We start from the raw sequence: 19,924 nt of genomic DNA, 5'->3' as shown, positions 1-19,924 counted from the left end.
TCACTGAGATAGGTCTGTTCCCATTTGATAGATGTGCTGTGGATGTTATTGTTATCAAAATCATTGACCTTGTTTGTGGAGGAAAGAACAGCAGCCAAAGATGGGTATTGTGACTTCTTTCTCTAACAGGAAGTGTAAGGTTTTTATAAACTAAGTCAACTATTGCAATAGGTAGAATAATTCCAAAGACTGGGTTTGGGTTGGCAATTCCTTGCAATCATAATGATGATTTAAAATACTGGATTTGATCTGTTTTGACGAGAGCAGCTGAGGAATGTAAAGGCCAAAGGGCTCATCTCAAGGAGCAGGATTAGTTAGTGAGCATGTAATACAATTTGAAGTTGTTAAACTGCATTGAGTAATTAGATTTCTTAATTTTGGAGACTGGGATCCTTTATCATAGATTTTTTTTTAACATAGCCTACATTAGATTGTTTTTTGTAAACCATGCATCCTCAACCTACAGATAAAAACTGCATCATTGAGTGTAGACAAAAACCAAGCCTGTGATGCATATTTTGTCAGATTTTCCTTGGTGGTTCAAGAATTCAACTTAATTAAATCTAACTAATTAAATCATCCAGCAGCTTTAAGGTCATCCTAAATATGAATCTAAATCAGCATTCTACTTTGGATAAATATGCACCATGTGAAAACGGAAATGATGGCATACATAGATATGTGATCATTTCATTAGATAAGAGTCTTGCTCGAGTCTTCTGTTAGAGGCAGTACGCCACTGCTCCCAAACAGGAACGTGACACAGCTCTCCATCGCAGCTCTCTGCAAGTGCCAATCAACCAATCAAAGCTTGTCCGTTTTGTAATTCATGTTGACGTATTACCGTCTGCCCAATCAGCGAAAAGATACAGGGACAGTAACGTGTAACCACTGAGTATTGTCCACGCCCCCTCCAGTGTTGGTTGTCGTTTGACAGCCACCAAAGTTTCCTGAGAGTCTCCTGAACTGTGACTATCCTAGCCTTTGAATCTTTATTTTAGGCTTCATTTCGACCGATCCCTCTGGATTTACCCTAATGATGGAATAAGAAGTAATCATGGTGGTGAATTCAGTGCACTGGTTTCGCAAAGGTCTGCGTTTGCATGATAATCCGGCGTTGCAGGAGGCCCTGAATGGAGCGGACACAGTGCGCTGTGTTTATATCCTGGACCCGTGGTTCGCTGGCGCAGCTAACGTGGGAATCAACCGATGGAGGTTTGTTGTTAAACTCTATTTTTAACAAGTTCCTTCAGCGTCTGTTGAACATAACGTATTATGTGAAGACAATTTATGAGGTCGCCATTTGTATGATTCATTGCCTGGTAATTGTGCAGCGTTTGGAGTTTAGGCTTGGGCCTCCACTCCACGTCAGTTAGCTAATGCTAGCTGAGAGTGGAGAAACTGCTATGCAGAGCTGCATAGAAGAAACGAACAATTTAATGTGGTCCTTGTTTATTGACAAGATATCCACACCTTGAAGAAGACGATATCTGTATCGAGTCAGTGCTGTCCACTTTAATGTTCGGCGTACAACCGAAGTGCTCAGTAACTTAAATGTTGTAAAGCAGGTCCACAGTGTTTATTGACGTAGAAAGGAGGTCATGGGAATAACAAGCAAAGAAGTGCTCCAGAGAGGTTTTAATGTGTATATAAAACACTCTACTTTGCATAATAATTTGTGTCTGATATGTTTTTTCCACAAAAAAGTTAAATTATATTATTAAAATCTTTAATATTACATCTTCTTCTCCCTCATTAAAGGGGCCATATTAAGAAAAACTCACTTTTTTAGTGCTCGTGCATATATATTTTGGTCTCTGATGTGCCTACGCACCAGCTGTGAAATAAGACACCCCAGTCAGTTTCGTGTGGGCTGGCTTGCTCTGTACTCTTGTGATTCAACAAGCCATTCAGATTTGATGCCCCCTCTTACATCACTTGGGGCTTCATTGAAATTGTACCGTATCCCATCCATACCTCTAACTGAGTCTCCGCCCACTAAATTTCTTGAGGTTTGTCATGTTTTTCTTGCAAGCACTGTCTGGGACTGGGCTAAGCTAAGCTAAGCTAACAGGGAAAAATTCACATGTATCGTAGGGCTGGACAGGGGAACAGAGCCGCTGCTTCCTGACAGACGGCTGCTGAGCACTGGCCAGCTCTGGAGGAAAGAGCTAGGGAGCAGAGCCGGAGAGTCCTGTGTAGAGGACAGTCTGTTTCTTTTCTTTAATTCCACTAAATGAAATGTTTTAATTCTTCCCAAGGGAGTAAGTCATTGTTTTTCCAGAGGTGATCTGACCCCTTTTCAGAAGTTACAAGCTCTTAAACCACTAGACTAGACCAGTGATCTAGACCAGTGATTCTCAACTGGTGGGTAGCGACCCAAAAGTGGGTCCCGGACCCGTTCTGGGTGGGTCACGGACAGCTGGTCAAAAATAAATAAATAATATTTAATGCACATCTGATGTTGGACTTGTCTTTTATTTTGACAGGCATGCGTCAGAGACGTGCAGCAGTCTCACGCCGTAGCTATGGTAACCATTATTTGATTGACATTCACCTTAAGTGTGTGTTGATGTTTGGAGGCAAGATGGCGAAGCTCAAGTATGACCCGGATTATTTAAAGTGTGGATTTTCATACATTGAGGATAAAAAGGGACAGAAACCCCAGTGTGTGATATGTAGTGAAGTGCTTGCAACTGAGAGTATGAAACCATCTATCAATCTAACTATCTCTGAAATGCACTTTGCACATGTAAATATATGTATTTATGTTAAAAAAAGATGACACGTGTGTTTTAGAAGGATATTTTTGAAAAATAAACTTGCTTGGTTCGAATTTTATAAAAGTGGGTCGCTACTTAATGACCATGGGAAAATGTGGGTCCCAGGGTGAGACCAGTTGAGAACCCCTGATCTAGACCCCTTTTCACCTCTCCTCCCAAGTGGGGCTACGACAGCATGATGCTGACCACACCAACACTCTCTCACAATTCTTTAAAAGACAGATGGCTGACAGGAAAATACAATTCACAGGAAGATGTGAAAGACAATAAAATAACAATTTGGTTATTTTAACTGGAGATCAAGTCAAGAAGAAGATACATTAATTCAATCTCTCCTCCTCCCTTCTCTCTCTCACATACACACAAACACACATGCACACAGATGCAGCACATGACCAAGGACCTTTGCTGATCCAAAGATCAGAGGGCACAGAGGACTGAATGATGACATTGAGTAGATTTGTCTATCCTGTCTGAAATAATCAACATTGCATGTTAGAAATATCATGTGTTAACTGCTTGCTTGTCGTCTTGTGGACAGACCTGACAAAGCATGAATTCATGAAGTAAATCTAAGTTTATTTTGGGTTCATTCAGGCTGAGCTTCAGTAACATCACTGTGCTGGTTGGGTTGCCTGCCGGTGCTCGCTGCCTGTTATTTAATTAATAAACACAAATGACCCCGTAGTCAAACTCATGCGAGTAATGCGAGGCGTTTGGTTTGTATGTTTTCTCCAGCAGCCGTGTTTCTTCAGGGTTCACGCTCAACAGTTGCCATGGTAGCCTGCACACCCCGTGGAAGAGGGTGGAAGATGAGGTGGGCGGGACAGGCACTGTTTAGACAGGATGAGAAGGCTGCTGTGGTCCTTGATCCTTGTGGTATTTAGACCAAAGCATGTCAGATACATTTTATTAAGAAGAAAACTGTGTTAACTTGTGGAAAAGGGGTATAATATGCCCCCTTTTTTGAATATTCCAGAATCTATTTCATTTCAGAGGTTTAACTGCTGGACACAAGATGTCTCCTACTTCACTGGAAAGTCCATTCTCAGTGTTTGTGCACTGGAGGCTTCAAGTTTCCACATCACACTTGTAGAAGTTGGATATTGGACCAGGATCGACTCCAAACTAGTTGTGATGTCACAAATCCTGCTCATAGGCCCACCGCTTAAAATCAGACTTTCAATCAACACAGAGAAACTTTCCATTTTCAGCAGATAATGTGAAAAAAAAGCCTTCTAGTGTCAAACTCTGCACATACATCATTCTGTACTGTGAAGCTCAAACATCAAACTGTACGAACAAGAAGAAAAAATGGTTCCTGATTAGTGGGTCATAAGCAGCCTGAGCAGGGGGCTAGGATTCAGAAAAAAATATGTTTTGCAGTGTTTATCTTTGCCACTGTGCAACAAAATGAAGCTACATAGTGAACAGACAGTGAATGCATTTTTTTTTCTGTTAAAAATGTAATCAGGATTCCCATCTGTGTCAACATTGTTCTCAGTAAGCCTAGTTTAACAGTTAAATGAGAGAAGCAACCAGCAGGAGGATTAGGAACATGCTCAGCTAATTAAGTTCAATACAGTTTTGTAATTTACAACCCACTCTGTGTAAATTATACTTCTAAACAAGCAAGTAAATGACATATTCTAAAAACTTCAGCTGATGTCAATATGTTAACTAACCTGATGTTTGAAGTAAGTATTTAGATAAAGGATAAACAGTCTCTATTATTCTCGGTGGGCAAAAAACAAAAAAACCAGGAGAATTACAGGAGAACCTTCTTGTGTTTATTGAACTAAGTGAACACAGTTTTTGTCTGAGCCGCTGATCCTTGTCCAGTGTAGCTACAACTTCCTGTGGAACCATGACGCTCCTGAACAGGAGCTCTACTGTTCACCATACAGATGCTGTTAGCTGTATGAGCAGGGATAACCTGAGTTAGTCGACTTTCAACAACTGACAGTCGATGGTCAAAAATGTCGATCACTGTTTCTCAAAACCCAAGGTGACGTCATCAAATGTCTTGTTCTGTCCTGACCAACAGTCCACAACCCAAAGATATTGAATTTACTGTCATAGACGATGAAAGAAACCAGAAAACATTCACATTTGAGAAACTCATAGAATTTTGATATTCTTTTCTTAAAAATGGACTCCACACCATGAATCAATTTGCGTTTCATTTCGTGACTTGACAGGTGAAAAGAGGTCAGTGTGATCCGGTACTGTGGATCACCAAAACATTTAGTCAGGCATTATTTTTTTATTGATTAATCTGACTGTGTGTTTTTTTAAATGAATTGTTTGGTCTATACCCGTAACAATTTGCTTCAAATATGTTGTTTTGTACGACCGAAAGTCTAAAACCTCAAAATATTCAGTTTACTATCATGTAAAAGAGGGAAAAGCAACAAAGTGTCAGATTTGAGAACAATGTGAGGCACCATCAGTTTCTTTTCTGTGTGTTATATTCTAGTTGTGGTTGTTAATGTCAGTGTGTTTTGTGTTGAGGGAACGAGGGAGTGTTTGAACTGTTTTTAACAGATGTTTGACTGGAAACAGGAAAAAACAACACAAAAGTTCGGAGATGTTTTAAAAATTATGACTGGTTCTGTCGATTTCATTGTCGGTTAAAACAACATGTTGTAGTACTTTACCTTCATTTTGCCACAATCTGATTATTCTGACTAAATTTCTCTTCTGTCTAAAAGTGAAAAACTGTCTGTAGTGGTTGGCTGGAATGCATCCGGGGGGAAAAAAAACATCAAGGCTGAAAAATATTGAGATTTTCATTGATTGATATTGGTTTATTTAACATCTGCTTTTCTGGCACAGCGTGTAGCCTAGTAGTGTGGAAAAAAGAGTCGTAGGAGGACGCAGTAACACATCAGGGACTTCTACCTGGAACCTCCACTTGAAGGAATTTCTGACCATTCTTAAAGCACAGAGACGCTTCATGCATGTAATATTATGCCTCATTACCATCATGAGTGCTTTTTTTTCTCCTCTAATCTCAACCACATGATCACTATCTCCGTCAACAATTCCTGGTAGAAAGCTCTGTTTTCTCATGTGTCTGCACAGAGTAACAAACATCTCCATGCTGCTTCACTGCCAAACTTTTACCAGCCTATCATAGTGAAGCAGCTACAGCTCCAAATTAGTTTGATTATTGAGGAAGCTGTCAATCTAATTATTTAGTCTACAACTTCAACCTCATTAGGGTAATTGTTGAAAAATCACAGGTTCTCAGAGGTTCTTCACATATTTTGCTAGTCACTGATGTTGGGAACTGCTGTGTCTTTGGTGTGTAAAAGTAAATCTTTCATTTAGATGCTTTTTGTCAGATTTCAGACATCAGTTTTAAATGTTGCAGGGAGGAATGAATAAAGAAACAGCCAGGGCAAGCTGATTAGAAGTACACAAGGTACTACAGTGTGGGTGAACCATCAAACTTCAACACTTCACCAAGACATGCAAACCTTCTACTGTGCTGGTCCTGCTGTATTCACTCTGCTCATGCTTAGTAATGGCATAGTGGTCAGTACTTCATCCCCAAAGCAACTGAATTCTGTTCCTCTCTTCCTAATAACATCTTGCTTTATGTGTGTGCAGGTTTCTGCTGGAGGCTCTGGAGGACTTGGACAGCAGTTTGAAGAAGCTCAACTCCAGATTGTTTGTAGTCAGAGGACAGCCCACTGATGTTTTCCCAAGACTTTTTAAGGTCTGTACTCTAGCCTGCTACTCGTCTTCACTGACTTTTTTTGAAACAAAGCCTTCAGTCTGTTTTTCCAAACGTTATTTCTGCTGACTATTGAGAATAGCAGCTGTGTGTGAAATAGACTCCTTCCTGGTGCTAGCAGGGGTTTGAATGCTTTTATTTCAGGTGTTAAGCAAGTCTGGAATGTCAACTATATCTAGAAAATCGGTTGGCGTTGGTTATTATTTTCATGTTATCTTAAAATTCCCCACATGAGCTTCACACGCTCTCCCTGGTGCAAGCCACAGAAATCAAAACTGACATTCAGTCTACACAATAAAAGCCAAAACTGACCAAAGTCTGGTGTTTGAGCAATTATTAAAGGCTAGACTAGCTTGGATACAAAGAGCCTAATTACTCTTTAAAAATCTCTGTAGACATCTTTTAATGATTTTATAACATCCCTGGTATGCAAATACATGATTGTACTTTTTCCTGTATTGTGTGCCAGAGTCAGGCAGAAGGTCAGTGTATTGTTGAGGCATTGCCAGACTCCAGCTCTGTCAGCAGATCAGGCTCAACTGTTATTATACTCTTTTATTGTAAGTGCCAGTAAGCAAGCGCCAAACTACAGTTTTAATTCTACTGCTGGAATGTTCATTTTAATCATTACTGCCGCTATGATTTCTGGGCTCTCTGTCAATATTGTTGCTGTAACACAAATAATCTGAACTACTGTAGCTCACATCTAACAGAAACCAATGTTGCTGTGTAGAAATGGAAAGAAAACAGCAGCATAAAAAAGTTGCAGAAGGCTAAAATAAGCTGAGAGCAGAGAAATAAAGCAGAATAATAAAGACAATTAATAAAGAATCATTTTAGAATTTACAATAGCCTCGAATTTGACCAGAGATTCCTCAATTTAATGTCTCTCTGCAGACTCTTGTAGCGGCTGGAGCATGTGAGACAGACAGCAGATATGTGTCTTGTGATCTGAGATAATGATTTAGACTCATGTGGAGTTTACAGACATTAGATGGAAGATGTGATGTCCGAATGTTCTGAACACACCCTGTTATGTGTTGTGTTTAGTTACACAAGGACTGTTTTTAGCAGAGTGAGAACGCCTGCAGCCGAGTTGTAAACGCTAACACGTTTGCGGTGGGTTTTTTTTGTCTCAGAGCACACGCTTATCTAAACGAGCTGTCATGTCACTGCACGGCAGGTGACATCAGATAAATACACACTTTGCAGACCCGCCGCAGTTTGCACGTTCACACCACCCTGAACTATGTTAGAGCAGCTGCAGACGGTGTTAACATTTATGAGGAGGTTTCCCGGTGGGGATTTAGTTCCAGGCAGGGAGGAGCAGTTCTGCTGCTCACCGTCTCCAATACAACAGCCCTTACATAACACGCTGCTGCTTCTCCATTATGTGCTCTGGAGACCCGAGAGTCTGCAGGTTTTCCACTCCACAACCACACAACAGGAGCAACCGCAAGTCACTCCGCCAATGAACAGCGGAGACTGAAATGTGCTACTGTGAGGTTCGGTTGGAATGAAGTCACTTCTCACAAGCTTGTTTAAAAAAAAAAAAAAAAGAAAGTCAGCTTGCAACATCCAGTTGATCTTGTGTTTACCGTCTGGTTTAGTTTAGTTTGCAGCTCTTTGTGGCCCTTTCATGCCAAATAAATGAGTTTAGAAGATGATGAAGATAATGTAATAACTGCCCTCCTTGCCTTCATTACCAGCTCTTTGAAGCCTAGTTAGCAACTCGCATTAGAGGAGGAAAAAATGCTCTAATTTCTGGGCTAAGAGAGGTTTCTGTGAGACCTTTCTCCCTGAATCCAATATAAAGAGTTAGACAGAGGAAGAAAAAACCAAGACATATTTACGTTAGACATTAAGGCTGCCCCTGAAATGTTGATGATTGAAAGCCCCTGAGTTGAATCTGTTTTTTTTTTGTCAGTCAAATCATTGCACTTGTTTTTTTTAGCTGCATCATTGTACACAGAGCAGAATAACTTTTACAAACTGAGTCTTATCTCCAAATTACCAAACAATAAAACTCACTGTAATGGAAATAAAGGGCAACACAACGCAGAGCAGAACAACCCTTTTCTGTTCTCTGTTTTGACGCCCTCAGCTCCAGTGCTGAATGTCAACAAAGTCAACAAAACTACTTTTCAATCAGACGCTGGTACAACCTCCTCCACTGAGCCTTTGACTGGCAGAGCCTTGGATTGCTTTTTTTTTTTTTTTTTTAGTGAACTAATGCCAGGACACACACTTTTTATTTCTCTGTGTGAAAATCGGGATCATTTCCCATCACAAATGATGAACAACAGCCTTAAAAACACAAGTCCTACAGGTAAAATATGTAGGCTGTTACAGGAGGTGCTGTGTCACTAAATATATGACAGAAATATCACCAAACCAATTTTCTGATCAAGTCCTGTCTGTCCGTCAGGGTGCTTTCACATGTAACTGTTCTCTGGTGTGAAATCTGTCAATCATCTCTGTATCAACTAATCAGGTAATTGACTAATCATCACAGCTCTAGATACAACACAATTGTGATGATTACATGAACAAGACTGGAACTAAAAAGCAACAATTGCTCACTTCTGTCCTTGGTTCAGACCAAATGAACCAAACTACATGACCTCAAAGTGACCTTTCTGTCCACTACTTCTGCGTCCAAAAAACTGCAGCTTGATTGGACATATGGAACCAACCGTGACCTGATTCTGTTACTTTGTAAAACACTGAAGGTTGATTACTGAGCACCGTGTTGAATTCAAACACTTGAATGATCCATGATGAAGATTTTATATGCCCGGCGCAATCTGCACTCGCCTTGTTTACTCACTAACGCAGTCTTTCTGTCCCTCTGCAGGAGTGGAAAGTGACCAGGCTGTCGTTTGAATATGACCCAGAGCCTTATGGGAAGGAGAGGGATGGAGCCATTATCAAGATGGCCCAAGAGTTTGGAGTGGAGACTGTTGTCAGAAACTCACACACTCTCTACAACCTGGATAGGTTTGTAGCACGTGCACACACACACACACACACACACACACACACACACACACACACACACACACACACACACACACTGTCTGTGCTTCAGGTTGACCTTTCTGTTACAGTATGTTTAATGCAGAGCTCTGTTGGTCAGAGTTGAACTATGTTGTGTTGACAAATTGTGTAGTTAGGCGCAGCATTTTGCTAAATTCAACATGTAGCAATTTACATGCGCCTTAATGTAAAATGTTGAGGCACTACTTTGAGATCGAATGTCGTCTAAAAGCCATCAGACTCAGTCAGTCTCATAGAAACAGATACTGGAAGTTGAGGAAGATGCTGCACAGGTGGCCATGCAGACTGAAAAATTAGAGCAATGCAGTCAATAATTAAGTGCTTCTTTTACATCATCTTATTTTAGCCAGTTTCAGCTCAAGTAAGTTTCTATATCTTATAAATTGTGGTAAACTGAGAAATTCTTAAATTTACTTAGAATGAACCCTTAAAAATGCTAGTCAAGATAAATTGTATTAAATATAAAGGCTGCTCAGAAGGCATCTTATTCCTTAAAACAGCTTCTAAAATCATTTATGTTTAAGGTTAGAGTTTCAAAGCAAAGGCTGCTTTACATGAAGGCAAGATGTCTAGATGCTGAAAGATGTGAGTTAATGAAGTTTCACTTGCTGCTGCAGCTTGTAAATTATCAACACAGTATTGATGGACTAAATGCAGCGGTCTTTGATGGCAAACACACTCCCATCATCAGCAGTGTAGTTTGGGTTGTCATGTCAAGATGAACAGACACCCAGAGGATGCTGGCCAGAGTCTCAACTACCAGTATTAAAAATCCATCCTGGTGCATCTCATGCATCAGAGCCCTCCGGTGGTCATCTAATGCTACTGCAGGTCACACCCCTGTCCATGTGCTGAGACCAGGTGGCAGAAGGGGTGAGAGTGGAGACGGGAGCAACGGACTTTCCCCCATATACAAGCCTGCCTGTGCCTGGCCGTCTGCATGGAGAGCATTCAGCTCAGCACAGTATTACAGCACCGCATTACATAATCTATTAGAGTATGACTGGTCCGTGTGTTTTAAGAGTACTGTATGTGTGCATGAGGCAGGGGGAGCTTAGCTTTGTGTGTGTGTACACTCGGCTGTTGGGTTTATATCGGTGGTTGTGAACATGTGCTCAGCTTACTGAGCTCATTCATAGTAGTCACAACGAACTGACCAATAGGAGGCCATCTCTGCTGCAAATCCACCAACCAAGGATTCAGAGCGTCCTCACAGATATAGACAGGTTGTATAAGATAGAAACTATAAATACAAAGCTTCACTGTCAGCTCTGCTGGCAAACAGCTTGAAAATAAGTCATTTAAGTTGAAATACAAACGCTAAGTGATGAGTTTTTGGTAAATAATAGGTTCCTGTCACTCTTGCATGCAATTTTAGCAGGTTAAAGGCAGTTCAGTGCCGTTGATGGATTTAGGTTGCCCATCTCAGTCTGAAGAAATTTGCTGTGAATATTCATGGTTGTCAGAGGAGAAACGCGAATGATCTGCAAACCCTTGGCTGTCTGTCCACCACCACCATCAGATCAAAATATCCTAACATTGTCAGTATTATTGTTCATACACTTGCAGTGGAATCACTTTGTGAAAATGTGATCATATCAACTATAAAATTCTGTCGTCCAAATTAATGACTTCAAGCAAACTATGATGACAAACTAACAATAGAATCAAACAAAATCAAATTTGATTCTTTTTATGTGATTTTGCATAAATGTTCAATATAGGCTTCTTAAAATATCATGATACTGATTGTGACTATATTACCTGGGTAACCTCTAAATATGGTATCTATAACAAGGCATTGTGAAAAGTAATTCAATTCAATTCAAAAAGTCAACTTTGCTGTGGATATTTCTGCAGACTCCATATCTATGCTCTAAGCGATGGTTGAAGTTCCTGTAATTGTTTTTAAATGATCTTTTTACCCATGGATTTCTCATAATGAATGAAGTTTTATTTTAAACACAGAGTGGTGGATAATTAATCGTGAACCATTGTATATTCTATTTTTAAGGTCTTTCTTTCAGATTGATTATGTGGTGAAACAGTAGTCATGTTAAAAGTAGACTATCTTTGTAAATATCTGTAGAAAAATGATAATGCCAACCATCGTATATGCAGCCAATTCACTGCGTAGTTTCAGTGGTTTGAGGCATTGGAGCATTATTCACCAACATTTAGTCGTATATTATTACAGTTTATTTTTGAAATGTCTCTCATGAGATTTAAGATCTTAGAACAGAACTTTGTCACTGATTAAACTTGTTACATAATTTCTGCTGTATATTTGTTTCACCTTGTATCCTTTCTGTATTGCTTCCAGGATAATAGAGATGAACAACAACAGTCCTCCGCTGACCTTTAAGCGCTTTCAGACCATTGTGAGCAGACTGGAGTTGCCCAGGAGACCCCTGCCTCCCATCACCCAGCAGCAGATGGACAAATGTCACACCAAAATAGCTGACAACCATGACCAGCTATACAGTATACCTTCACTGGAAGAACTAGGTACACACAACTGTTATTATTACATTTTTAGAATTCAGTATATGGCATCTTTAGGACTACACCATGATGGTTACACTTATCTGTTGTCTGGGTATACAGAGGGAGAAGAAGGAGAGGGTATGCGATTAGCCTTATTGATTACTGCTATGTTTGATTCAGGAAAAAAAAAATCAAGCTACTGTGTGAAACTGAATAACATCTTAAATGGAGATGGCATCATGCCAGACTTCATTCAGAAATCTGTCAATTAAAATGTCCTTGCTTATTTGTTAGGGTTAGCACATAACTCCAAAGGTCCCGAGTCATACTTTACTCGTGATACGGTTGCTAATAGTCACATTCATACACCACATGGCTAAATGGAGTTTAGCTTGATATCCCTTTAATGCAGTGGAGAGCAGTAAGCACTTAGGGATGGTTTGTATTTGATCTTGTCTCTGTGTTAATATGTGTACAGGTTTCAGGACAGAGGGTTTACTGCCAGCTGTGTGGAAAGGAGGAGAGTCAGAGGCCTTGGACAGACTCAATAAACATCTGGACAGAAAGGTAAGAAAGGTTTTTTTTGCCAGTCAAACCTGACATATCCTGGAGATTTATTCAGATTAAAATCTGTCAGGAAAGGGAAGTACGATATGAACCCCTGGAAGGCTTTTAATGTGAAACATCTGGGCAGAAAGTGTTGAGTTTCATTGACCGTATATACCGATCGGAAAACGGCAAAGAGGAAGTGATTGAAAACAAAAACAGAAGAGAGAAACTCAGGGCAACAGAGTCATGAATTTGACTCAGTCATGTTGTATCAAATGACAGTGAGAGGCGTTGCTTGTAGTGATGAACCTACAGAGAATTATCAGTGAATCTGCAGCTGTCTGGCTACAACTTTACTGTTTTGGATCAATCTCAGTGCTCTCATATTGTTGTTTTTGGCTGCAGCAGGCAGCTGTTTTCAAGGAAAAAGCTCTAAAAAGCCACTGTACACTACCTGCTCAGCACCAAACGGCAAACAGACACAGTTAGCTGTAGACTAGCTGGTGAACATATTGGAGCATTTAGCAGCTAAAGAACCAGATATTTCCCTCAGGAGTTGGTAGAGAGCAAAAACAGAGCTAAAAGAGAGTGAAGTCCTTCGCTTAAAATCACAAGGAAGCGAAGACTAAGAGTTAGCATGAGAAAAGGCATGCGTAGTGTGAGATCTGTGTTAGCTGCGCGAGTCTCCCACTCAATGCGAGAGAGTTGGCAGCCCTGCAGATGTGAGGCAGCGGAGCTATCAAACGGGCAGAACAACGTCAACTCTACAACCTTATCTGACACAGTGCAGTCTCAAGACATATAGTGCTGCTGTACAACAACACATCGGAGAATATAAAGACTAAGACTAAGACAGGCTTTCACCACTGACAGATGGATATTGCTGCATATATGTACATATGACAGTCAGTAAATTGTATCTTTGACACGGAACTATCAAATATTTGGAATTTTTGCTTGAAAATTGACTTAAATGAATGAATGATTAATCGATGATTTGTGTCTGTCTGTGTAGGTGTGGGTGGCTAACTTCGAGCACCCTCGGGTCAACACGTGCTCTCTTTATGCCAGTCCTACCGGCCTCAGCCCATACCTGCGTTTCGGCTGTCTGTCCTGTAGAGTTCTCTACTACAACCTCAGAGAGCTCTACATGAAGGTACTGTGGACATCTGTAACTCAACCTCAGATCATTATGAAAACTATAATATTTGCAATAACTTTTTAATCACAATTCCTCTCTCTCTCTCTCTCGTGTTCTCCGTCAGCTCCGTAAGCGTTGCAGTCCACCTCTGTCCCTGTTCGGCCAGCTGTTATGGAGGGAGTTCTTCTACACCGCCGCCACCAACAACCCCAACTTCGACCGCATGGAGGGAAACCCCATCTGTGTCCAGGTGGGTCTATGCAGCACTCTGTTCATAAAGAAGAGTTCACACTCAGGAAGGAAACTTCCTAAACAATCAGTATTTTCAGACATGAGGTTATCAACACAAACGATATAATGGTGTTAGACATTTGGTATAAAGTGCAACAGCTTGTCACGCTCTGGTGCAACTGTTAAAAATCTAAGAATCTGAATTATTCACATTTATGATTATGTAGTTTTACCACAATAATATTAATACTATGCTGGTATTTAAAAAAAAAAAGAAAAGAAAGCATTGATGTCAAAACAGTACAAACTTGCTTATCACAAGCTCCATCGTTAATAGAAAAAAATTAGAATTTATTTTTCTGGTCTGCATATACAAATTCTTTTTTTATACATACATAAACACACAAAAAGGGACAGATAGTTAAGTAGAGCAGCTCAAACAGCAAAAACAAACCAATCAGAACAAGACATAAACAAAACAATCAAAACAAATTCCATGAGTGCAAATGAAGTTGTTCTATTAGATCTAAACCCATATTACTGTTCACACAGTACATTATGTTTTGCGATACGTATGTATGTTTTGTCATATATGTGTAGGCTGGCGGTCATTGCTAGAGCGCACCACATACTATGCATTTTCCTCTGCAAACATCATGAGCAACAGCGATGATCTAGACATAGCAACACTTGATTAATCCCAAAAACAGAATACCACAATAACATAACTCAAAAGCAAAAATCAGGAGTGGAGCAGTGCTCCAATGAAATAGTTTAATCATGCACAGACGTGTCATGCAGATGCCCCTCAGTGTTCAAATGGCAACATTGTTACAACCTAGCACAGGTGAGCTGTATAACATAATGAAGTGCAACAATGTAACCAATAAGATGTGTTCTATCCCAAACGATACTCATTCAAAGAAGGAACTCGCAAAAACAAGGATAGGACAATGAGAAGTCTTTATCATTAAAGTGCTCCTTAATCCGACTAGTTTTATCATAATGTGTCATTCAGGTAGATAAGCATCCAGGATTTGCTAGCAGTAGACCTGACTGAATCCAAACTTACACCTCTGGGTACGGTCTGGTTCAAACTAGATAAGAGCTCTTTGAAAAGTCTCTTCCTCTTATGTTTTTGGCCTTTTGAATCCACAACACAAAAGCAGCTGTTCACATTTGGTTTGATAAGGCAGGAGGGGGAGAGCTTTCTCCTTTTTGGCTGCTTGCATCACAGCTAGACAGTTTTACTCACTCCCATGTCTGCCCATGTGAACCTGTTTCTAACAAAGTCCTCACTCATTCTCATGGCTCTGAGTGAGATGTTGTCTTCAGCCCGACAAACACTGTTGAAACGTCTCTGCAGGAGCCATTTAATTGGAGTGCTGTTCTGCTCCTGAGTTTTTGATATCACATAATTACCATCACCCTAAACACTAAGCATGTAACCACTGATTGTTTTCAGAGCAGAATATACAGTTAAAGAGAGACTTAAAAAAAAAAAAAAATAGTTTTCTCCTTCTGAAAGCAAGAAGAGAGAAGTTCACATCTCTCATGTCTCATGCGTTCATCTCCAGATCCCATGGGATCAGAACCCCGAGGCACTGGCCAAGTGGGCTGAGGGTCGGACTGGTTTCCCCTGGATCGACGCCATCATGACCCAGCTGAGACACGAGGGCTGGATCCACCACCTGGCCCGACACGCCGTGGCCTGTTTCCTCACCAGGGGAGACCTGTGGATCAGCTGGGAGAGCGGCATGAGGGTAGGACAGAGTCTCAAACACAAAGCTGGTGTCTGATGGGCGCAGGACACTAGTTTGCTTTTGCAATATGATTAGTGTGAGACAAATCATAGTATACATCAGGCAGTAAGCGTGGTGTGTATGTGTGTGTGTTCCTGCAGGTGTTTGAGGAGCTACTGCTGGATGCTGATTGGAGTGTAAATGCTGGTAGCTGGATGTGGCTGTCCTGCAGTGCCTTCTTCCAACAGTTCTTCCACTGCTACTGTCCTGTCGGCTTTGGAAGGAGAACTGACCCGTCAGGAGACTATATCAGGTAGACCATACACTGGTTCTCCTACAGTATCTCCTACCCTACCACCAACCATTATCTCCCATATTTAATTTCTGTTGGCAGTAAACAAGATTAAAATTGTTGCAAACTTCTTTTTTTTTTTTCAAATTTCCTGTAGGCATTACATCCCTATCTTAAAAGACTACCCAAACCGCTACATTTATGAGCCCTGGAATGCCCCAGAGTCAGTCCAGAAGGCAGCCAACTGTGTGGTGGGAGTGGATTACCCCAAACCAATGATCAACCATGCTGAGGGCAGCAGGCTCAACATCGAGAGGATGAAACAAGTTTACCAGCAACTCTCCCATTACAGAGGACTCAGTAAGTCAACTAACAAGACTAACCTGCAGGGTACTGCAGTACAGTTTGTGTTTCACTTATGGGTCAGTGAACTATGCATGAACTTGTGTGTTTTATTGTTTATTCTGAAATACTTATTTTGTCCTGGCTTACATGTCTATATGTACAGTTGAAGTTATTAATGACTGTCATCATCCCTAATGTCTACTGTGCCACTTTTCTGTAGATACACACAGTGTTTGGTGGTCTGAAAATTATTTTACAATGCACTTATATATATGTTTGTGTGTGTGTGTGTGTGTGTGTGTGTGTGTCAGGTCTACTAGCATCAGTACCAACGATCCAGGAGGAGGCAGAGCCACCAATGACTGATGAGTCCCAGACAAGCAGTGGCCCTGGTAGGAGCAAATACACAAAAGATTCCCATTGTCTCATTAAGGATGAATTAAATTTCATGATACGATTATTACTTGGGTTCATGTGACAAACTGTACACAATATATGTTTATAATTTTCTCATCTTTTCCTAGACTCTCCTCCCAGAGGTGCTGCAGACGGTGAAGACACTGGCTGCTCTATAGCTCCTGATTCCTCCACAATCTGTGCATCCTCCAACACTGCCCCACATCCAGATCTGGAGGAGGCAGCAACCAGTCACCCATCCCAAACAGCCTGCACCTCCTCAGGCTCACATGGACAGTACCCTGCAGCCATAACCTCTACATCTGCAGGCCACCCACCAGCCACAGCAGCTCCTCCCTCCCCAGCCTCGACACAGGCCCAGAGCCCTCTGTCAAGGTCCAAACCCTCCTCCCCTTCCTCCTCATGTCCCGCCTTGTCCCCATCCACAAGTCCAGCCACGACCCTCACTCAGACCTCCTGTCTAGGGCCGAGGAGGAAAAGCCTCACCCGCAAGGTGCGACGCAGTCAGAGGCAGCGAGGACGGCAGAGCTGCACTCCAGCACCCAGGGAGGGAGAGAGGAGAGCCGAAGATGAAGAGAGGGAGGAAGCAGGAGGGGATGAGAGAATGGAGGAGGATGTTGAGCAAGAGGAGGAGAGAATGGAGGAGGAGACTTGTGGAGAGTTGGCAGGACATCAGCAGTGATAAGAGGTATATTATACAGTAGCTTCATGAACAGCAAACATCTAGAAAAGCATGTAGAAAGAGGCATGGTTGTTACACATGGCAACATTGCCTGCAAATATAAGGCAAGGCAAGTGTATTTGTATAGCACATTTCAACAACAAGGCAATTCAAAGTGCTTTACATAGAGCATAAAAGGCATCAAGACAGAATATAAAAGCAACACAAGTAAAAAGACTATTTAAATGCAATTAAAAAGAGTTAAATTTGGGAATAAAAAGAAGCTAAAAAAAGAATAAGACATAAAACAGGAGAATAAAAGTTACAGTGCAGTGTAAATATTAACCCTCAAATTTGGTTCAATAAAAGGCAGCTGCAAACAGAAAAGTCTTCATTTAAAAAAACTGAGAGTTGCAGCAGACCTGCAGTTTTCTGGGAGTTTTTTCCAGATATGTGGAGCATAAAAACTGAACTCTGCCTCCATGTTTAGTTTTGACTCTGGAGAGAGAAAGCAGACCTGTCCCAGATGACATGAGAGGTCTAGATGGTTCATAATGTAGCAGCAGATCAGAAATGCGTTTTGACCCTAAACCATTCAGTGCTTTATGAACCAACAGTTGTATTTTAAAATCAATTCTTTGACAGACAGGAAGCCAGTGTAAAGATCTGAGAACTGGAGTTATATGATCCACTTGGTCTCAGTGAGGACTCGAGCAGCAGCGTTCTGAATCACCTGCAGCTGTCTGATCGATTTTTTTTTTGTTTTTGTTTTTTTTTAGGGAGACCTGTGAAGACACTGTTACGGTAGTCAATTCTACTATAGTAGTCAAGTCCACTAAATATTATAGCCTCAGCTGCAGTGCTTTTGGAACAGCATGGTGTTAAAGGAATAGTTCAGCATTTTGGGAAATATCCTTATTTTCTTTCTTTTTGAGAGCGAGATGAGAAGATACCAGTCTCATGTCTGTGTTAAGTACAGAATTGGAATCAGGACATAGTTATCTTAGCTCAGCATAAGCACTGGAGGCAGGGGTAAATGGCTAATCTGGCTCTCTTTGAAGTGAAAAATATGCCTGCAAGCAACCAAAGCTCACTAACACATAATATCTTGTTTGGTTAACCTGCATATAAAAAGAATTGCGCTGTACAAAGGAAAATTTGCAATTTCCAAAAATGGAGGAGGCTATCATATTAGTTCTGCCACACCATCTCAGTTTTTATGAACCTGCTCTGCTGGAGTATAACCTCCTCCTCAAAAGACATGAGGCAGGGTTTGGAGTCAGCTGTTAGGAGACAATGGTACAAATATGTCTCTTGAATGATGTGTGTTAATGTGTTATTGTCTGAATAGGAACTGAGCTAGCTTGCTTGCTAACTTTTCTTCTAAAAACAGTTAAAAAAGCTAGCTAGCTGGCATTTTTCTTAATAACTAAAATGGTTCAAAAAGCTAGCTTGTTAATTTTTGTTATTTGGAAAAGTTAAAAAATCTAGCTTACTAACTTTTTGTCTTTTTCATAATTGAAACTGCTCAAAAGCCCAGATTGTTCACTCCGTTGTCTTTTTAATTGAAACAGGTCAAAAAGTTAGCTACCTTATTAAACATTTTTAAAAACTGAACCAGTTAAAAAAGCTTCCTTGCTAACTGTTTGCCAGTCATCTTAGCTACAGTTGCTGGCTAATACTAGCATGTTTCCACATAGCTCACCAGCTATATTGTCTTAACATCATTATTGGCCCAGCCAGCTGCCACTGTGTCACCAAGCTTCTAGCACCATCTATTTCACACGGATATGAAAAGGAATTTTTGCATTTTCTGATGTGAACAGACAATAAGTCACCTCACCAGCAAATAAAAGGCTGTAGTTCCTAAAGTATCACAATAAAGCAAGTTCACATACTCTATCAGACACATGAGAACACAGACTTCCAGTACTTTTTCAGTAGCTAAAACCCTGTTTTCTGCTCTGGTTTGTCTTTCAGGACTTTGAGGGAACGGTTTTCAAACATCCATCCCGGACTACTGGACTCATAAAGATATACAAGGAACAATGTTCTGGATATGTGGACAACATAAATATATATAGAAGCATGCATACAACACATGTGGAAGCAGTACAGAAGCCTTTTACTCAAATTTACTCCAGTCAGAAAAAATGGGAAATACTGTCTAGACAGGCATTTAAATAATAGTAACTCAATGCAAATAAATTAGCCATTTTGACAACAGAACCAGTCCAGAATGACTGTAAATGATTCAAAATCATCTTTATTTGAGGAAGTGGAGGTCATAATTCTTGAAAAGATTTAATATGAGTAATCTTCTCTTGTACAATGCCACTCCTGAGGCACACACACACACTAGGGGTGCAACGGATTACAGAACTCACGGTTCGGATCGTATCACTGTTTTGAGACATAGATCGGATCATTTTTCACATCATCAAAAAAAAAAAAAAAAAAAAGAAGGGAGA

The 19,924-nt window shown here is 40.7% G+C and overlaps 1 protein-coding gene across 1 annotated transcript; it reads left to right on the top strand.

The window, feature by feature from the left end:
* Nucleotides 1-903: 903 nt before the first annotated feature.
* cry2 (cryptochrome circadian regulator 2) lies at nucleotides 904-19,924 on the top strand. The gene is made up of 13 exons (XM_044357585.1): nucleotides 904-1,215; nucleotides 6,402-6,510; nucleotides 9,386-9,528; nucleotides 11,912-12,096; nucleotides 12,554-12,642; nucleotides 13,640-13,780; nucleotides 13,890-14,015; nucleotides 15,574-15,759; nucleotides 15,900-16,051; nucleotides 16,188-16,390; nucleotides 16,687-16,767; nucleotides 16,900-17,480; nucleotides 19,434-19,924. The coding sequence occupies exons 1-12, from the start codon at nucleotides 1,058-1,060 to the stop codon at nucleotides 17,472-17,474; spliced, it is 2,148 nt and encodes a 715-aa protein (XP_044213520.1). The 5' UTR covers nucleotides 904-1,057; the 3' UTR covers nucleotides 17,475-17,480; nucleotides 19,434-19,924.

This window comes from Thunnus albacares, chromosome 7 (genome assembly GCF_914725855.1).
Source record: "Thunnus albacares chromosome 7, fThuAlb1.1, whole genome shotgun sequence".
Taxonomy (NCBI): Eukaryota; Metazoa; Chordata; class Actinopteri; order Scombriformes; family Scombridae; genus Thunnus; species Thunnus albacares.
The sequence above is the reverse complement of the archived record's forward strand: the minus strand, read 5'-3'. Positions and strand labels throughout refer to the sequence as shown.

Excerpts from the sequence above, each read along its gene's own strand:
- cry2 (XM_044357585.1), top strand. The coding sequence starts at position 1,058 with ATGGTGGTGAATTCAGTGCACTGGTTTCGCAAAGGTCTGCGTTTGCAT. Across the intron at positions 6,511-9,385 it reads TTTTCCCAAGACTTTTTAAG|GAGTGGAAAGTGACCAGGCT; the intron begins GTCTGTACTCTA and ends GTCCCTCTGCAG. Across the intron at positions 12,097-12,553 it reads ACCTTCACTGGAAGAACTAG|GTTTCAGGACAGAGGGTTTA; the intron begins GTACACACAACT and ends ATATGTGTACAG.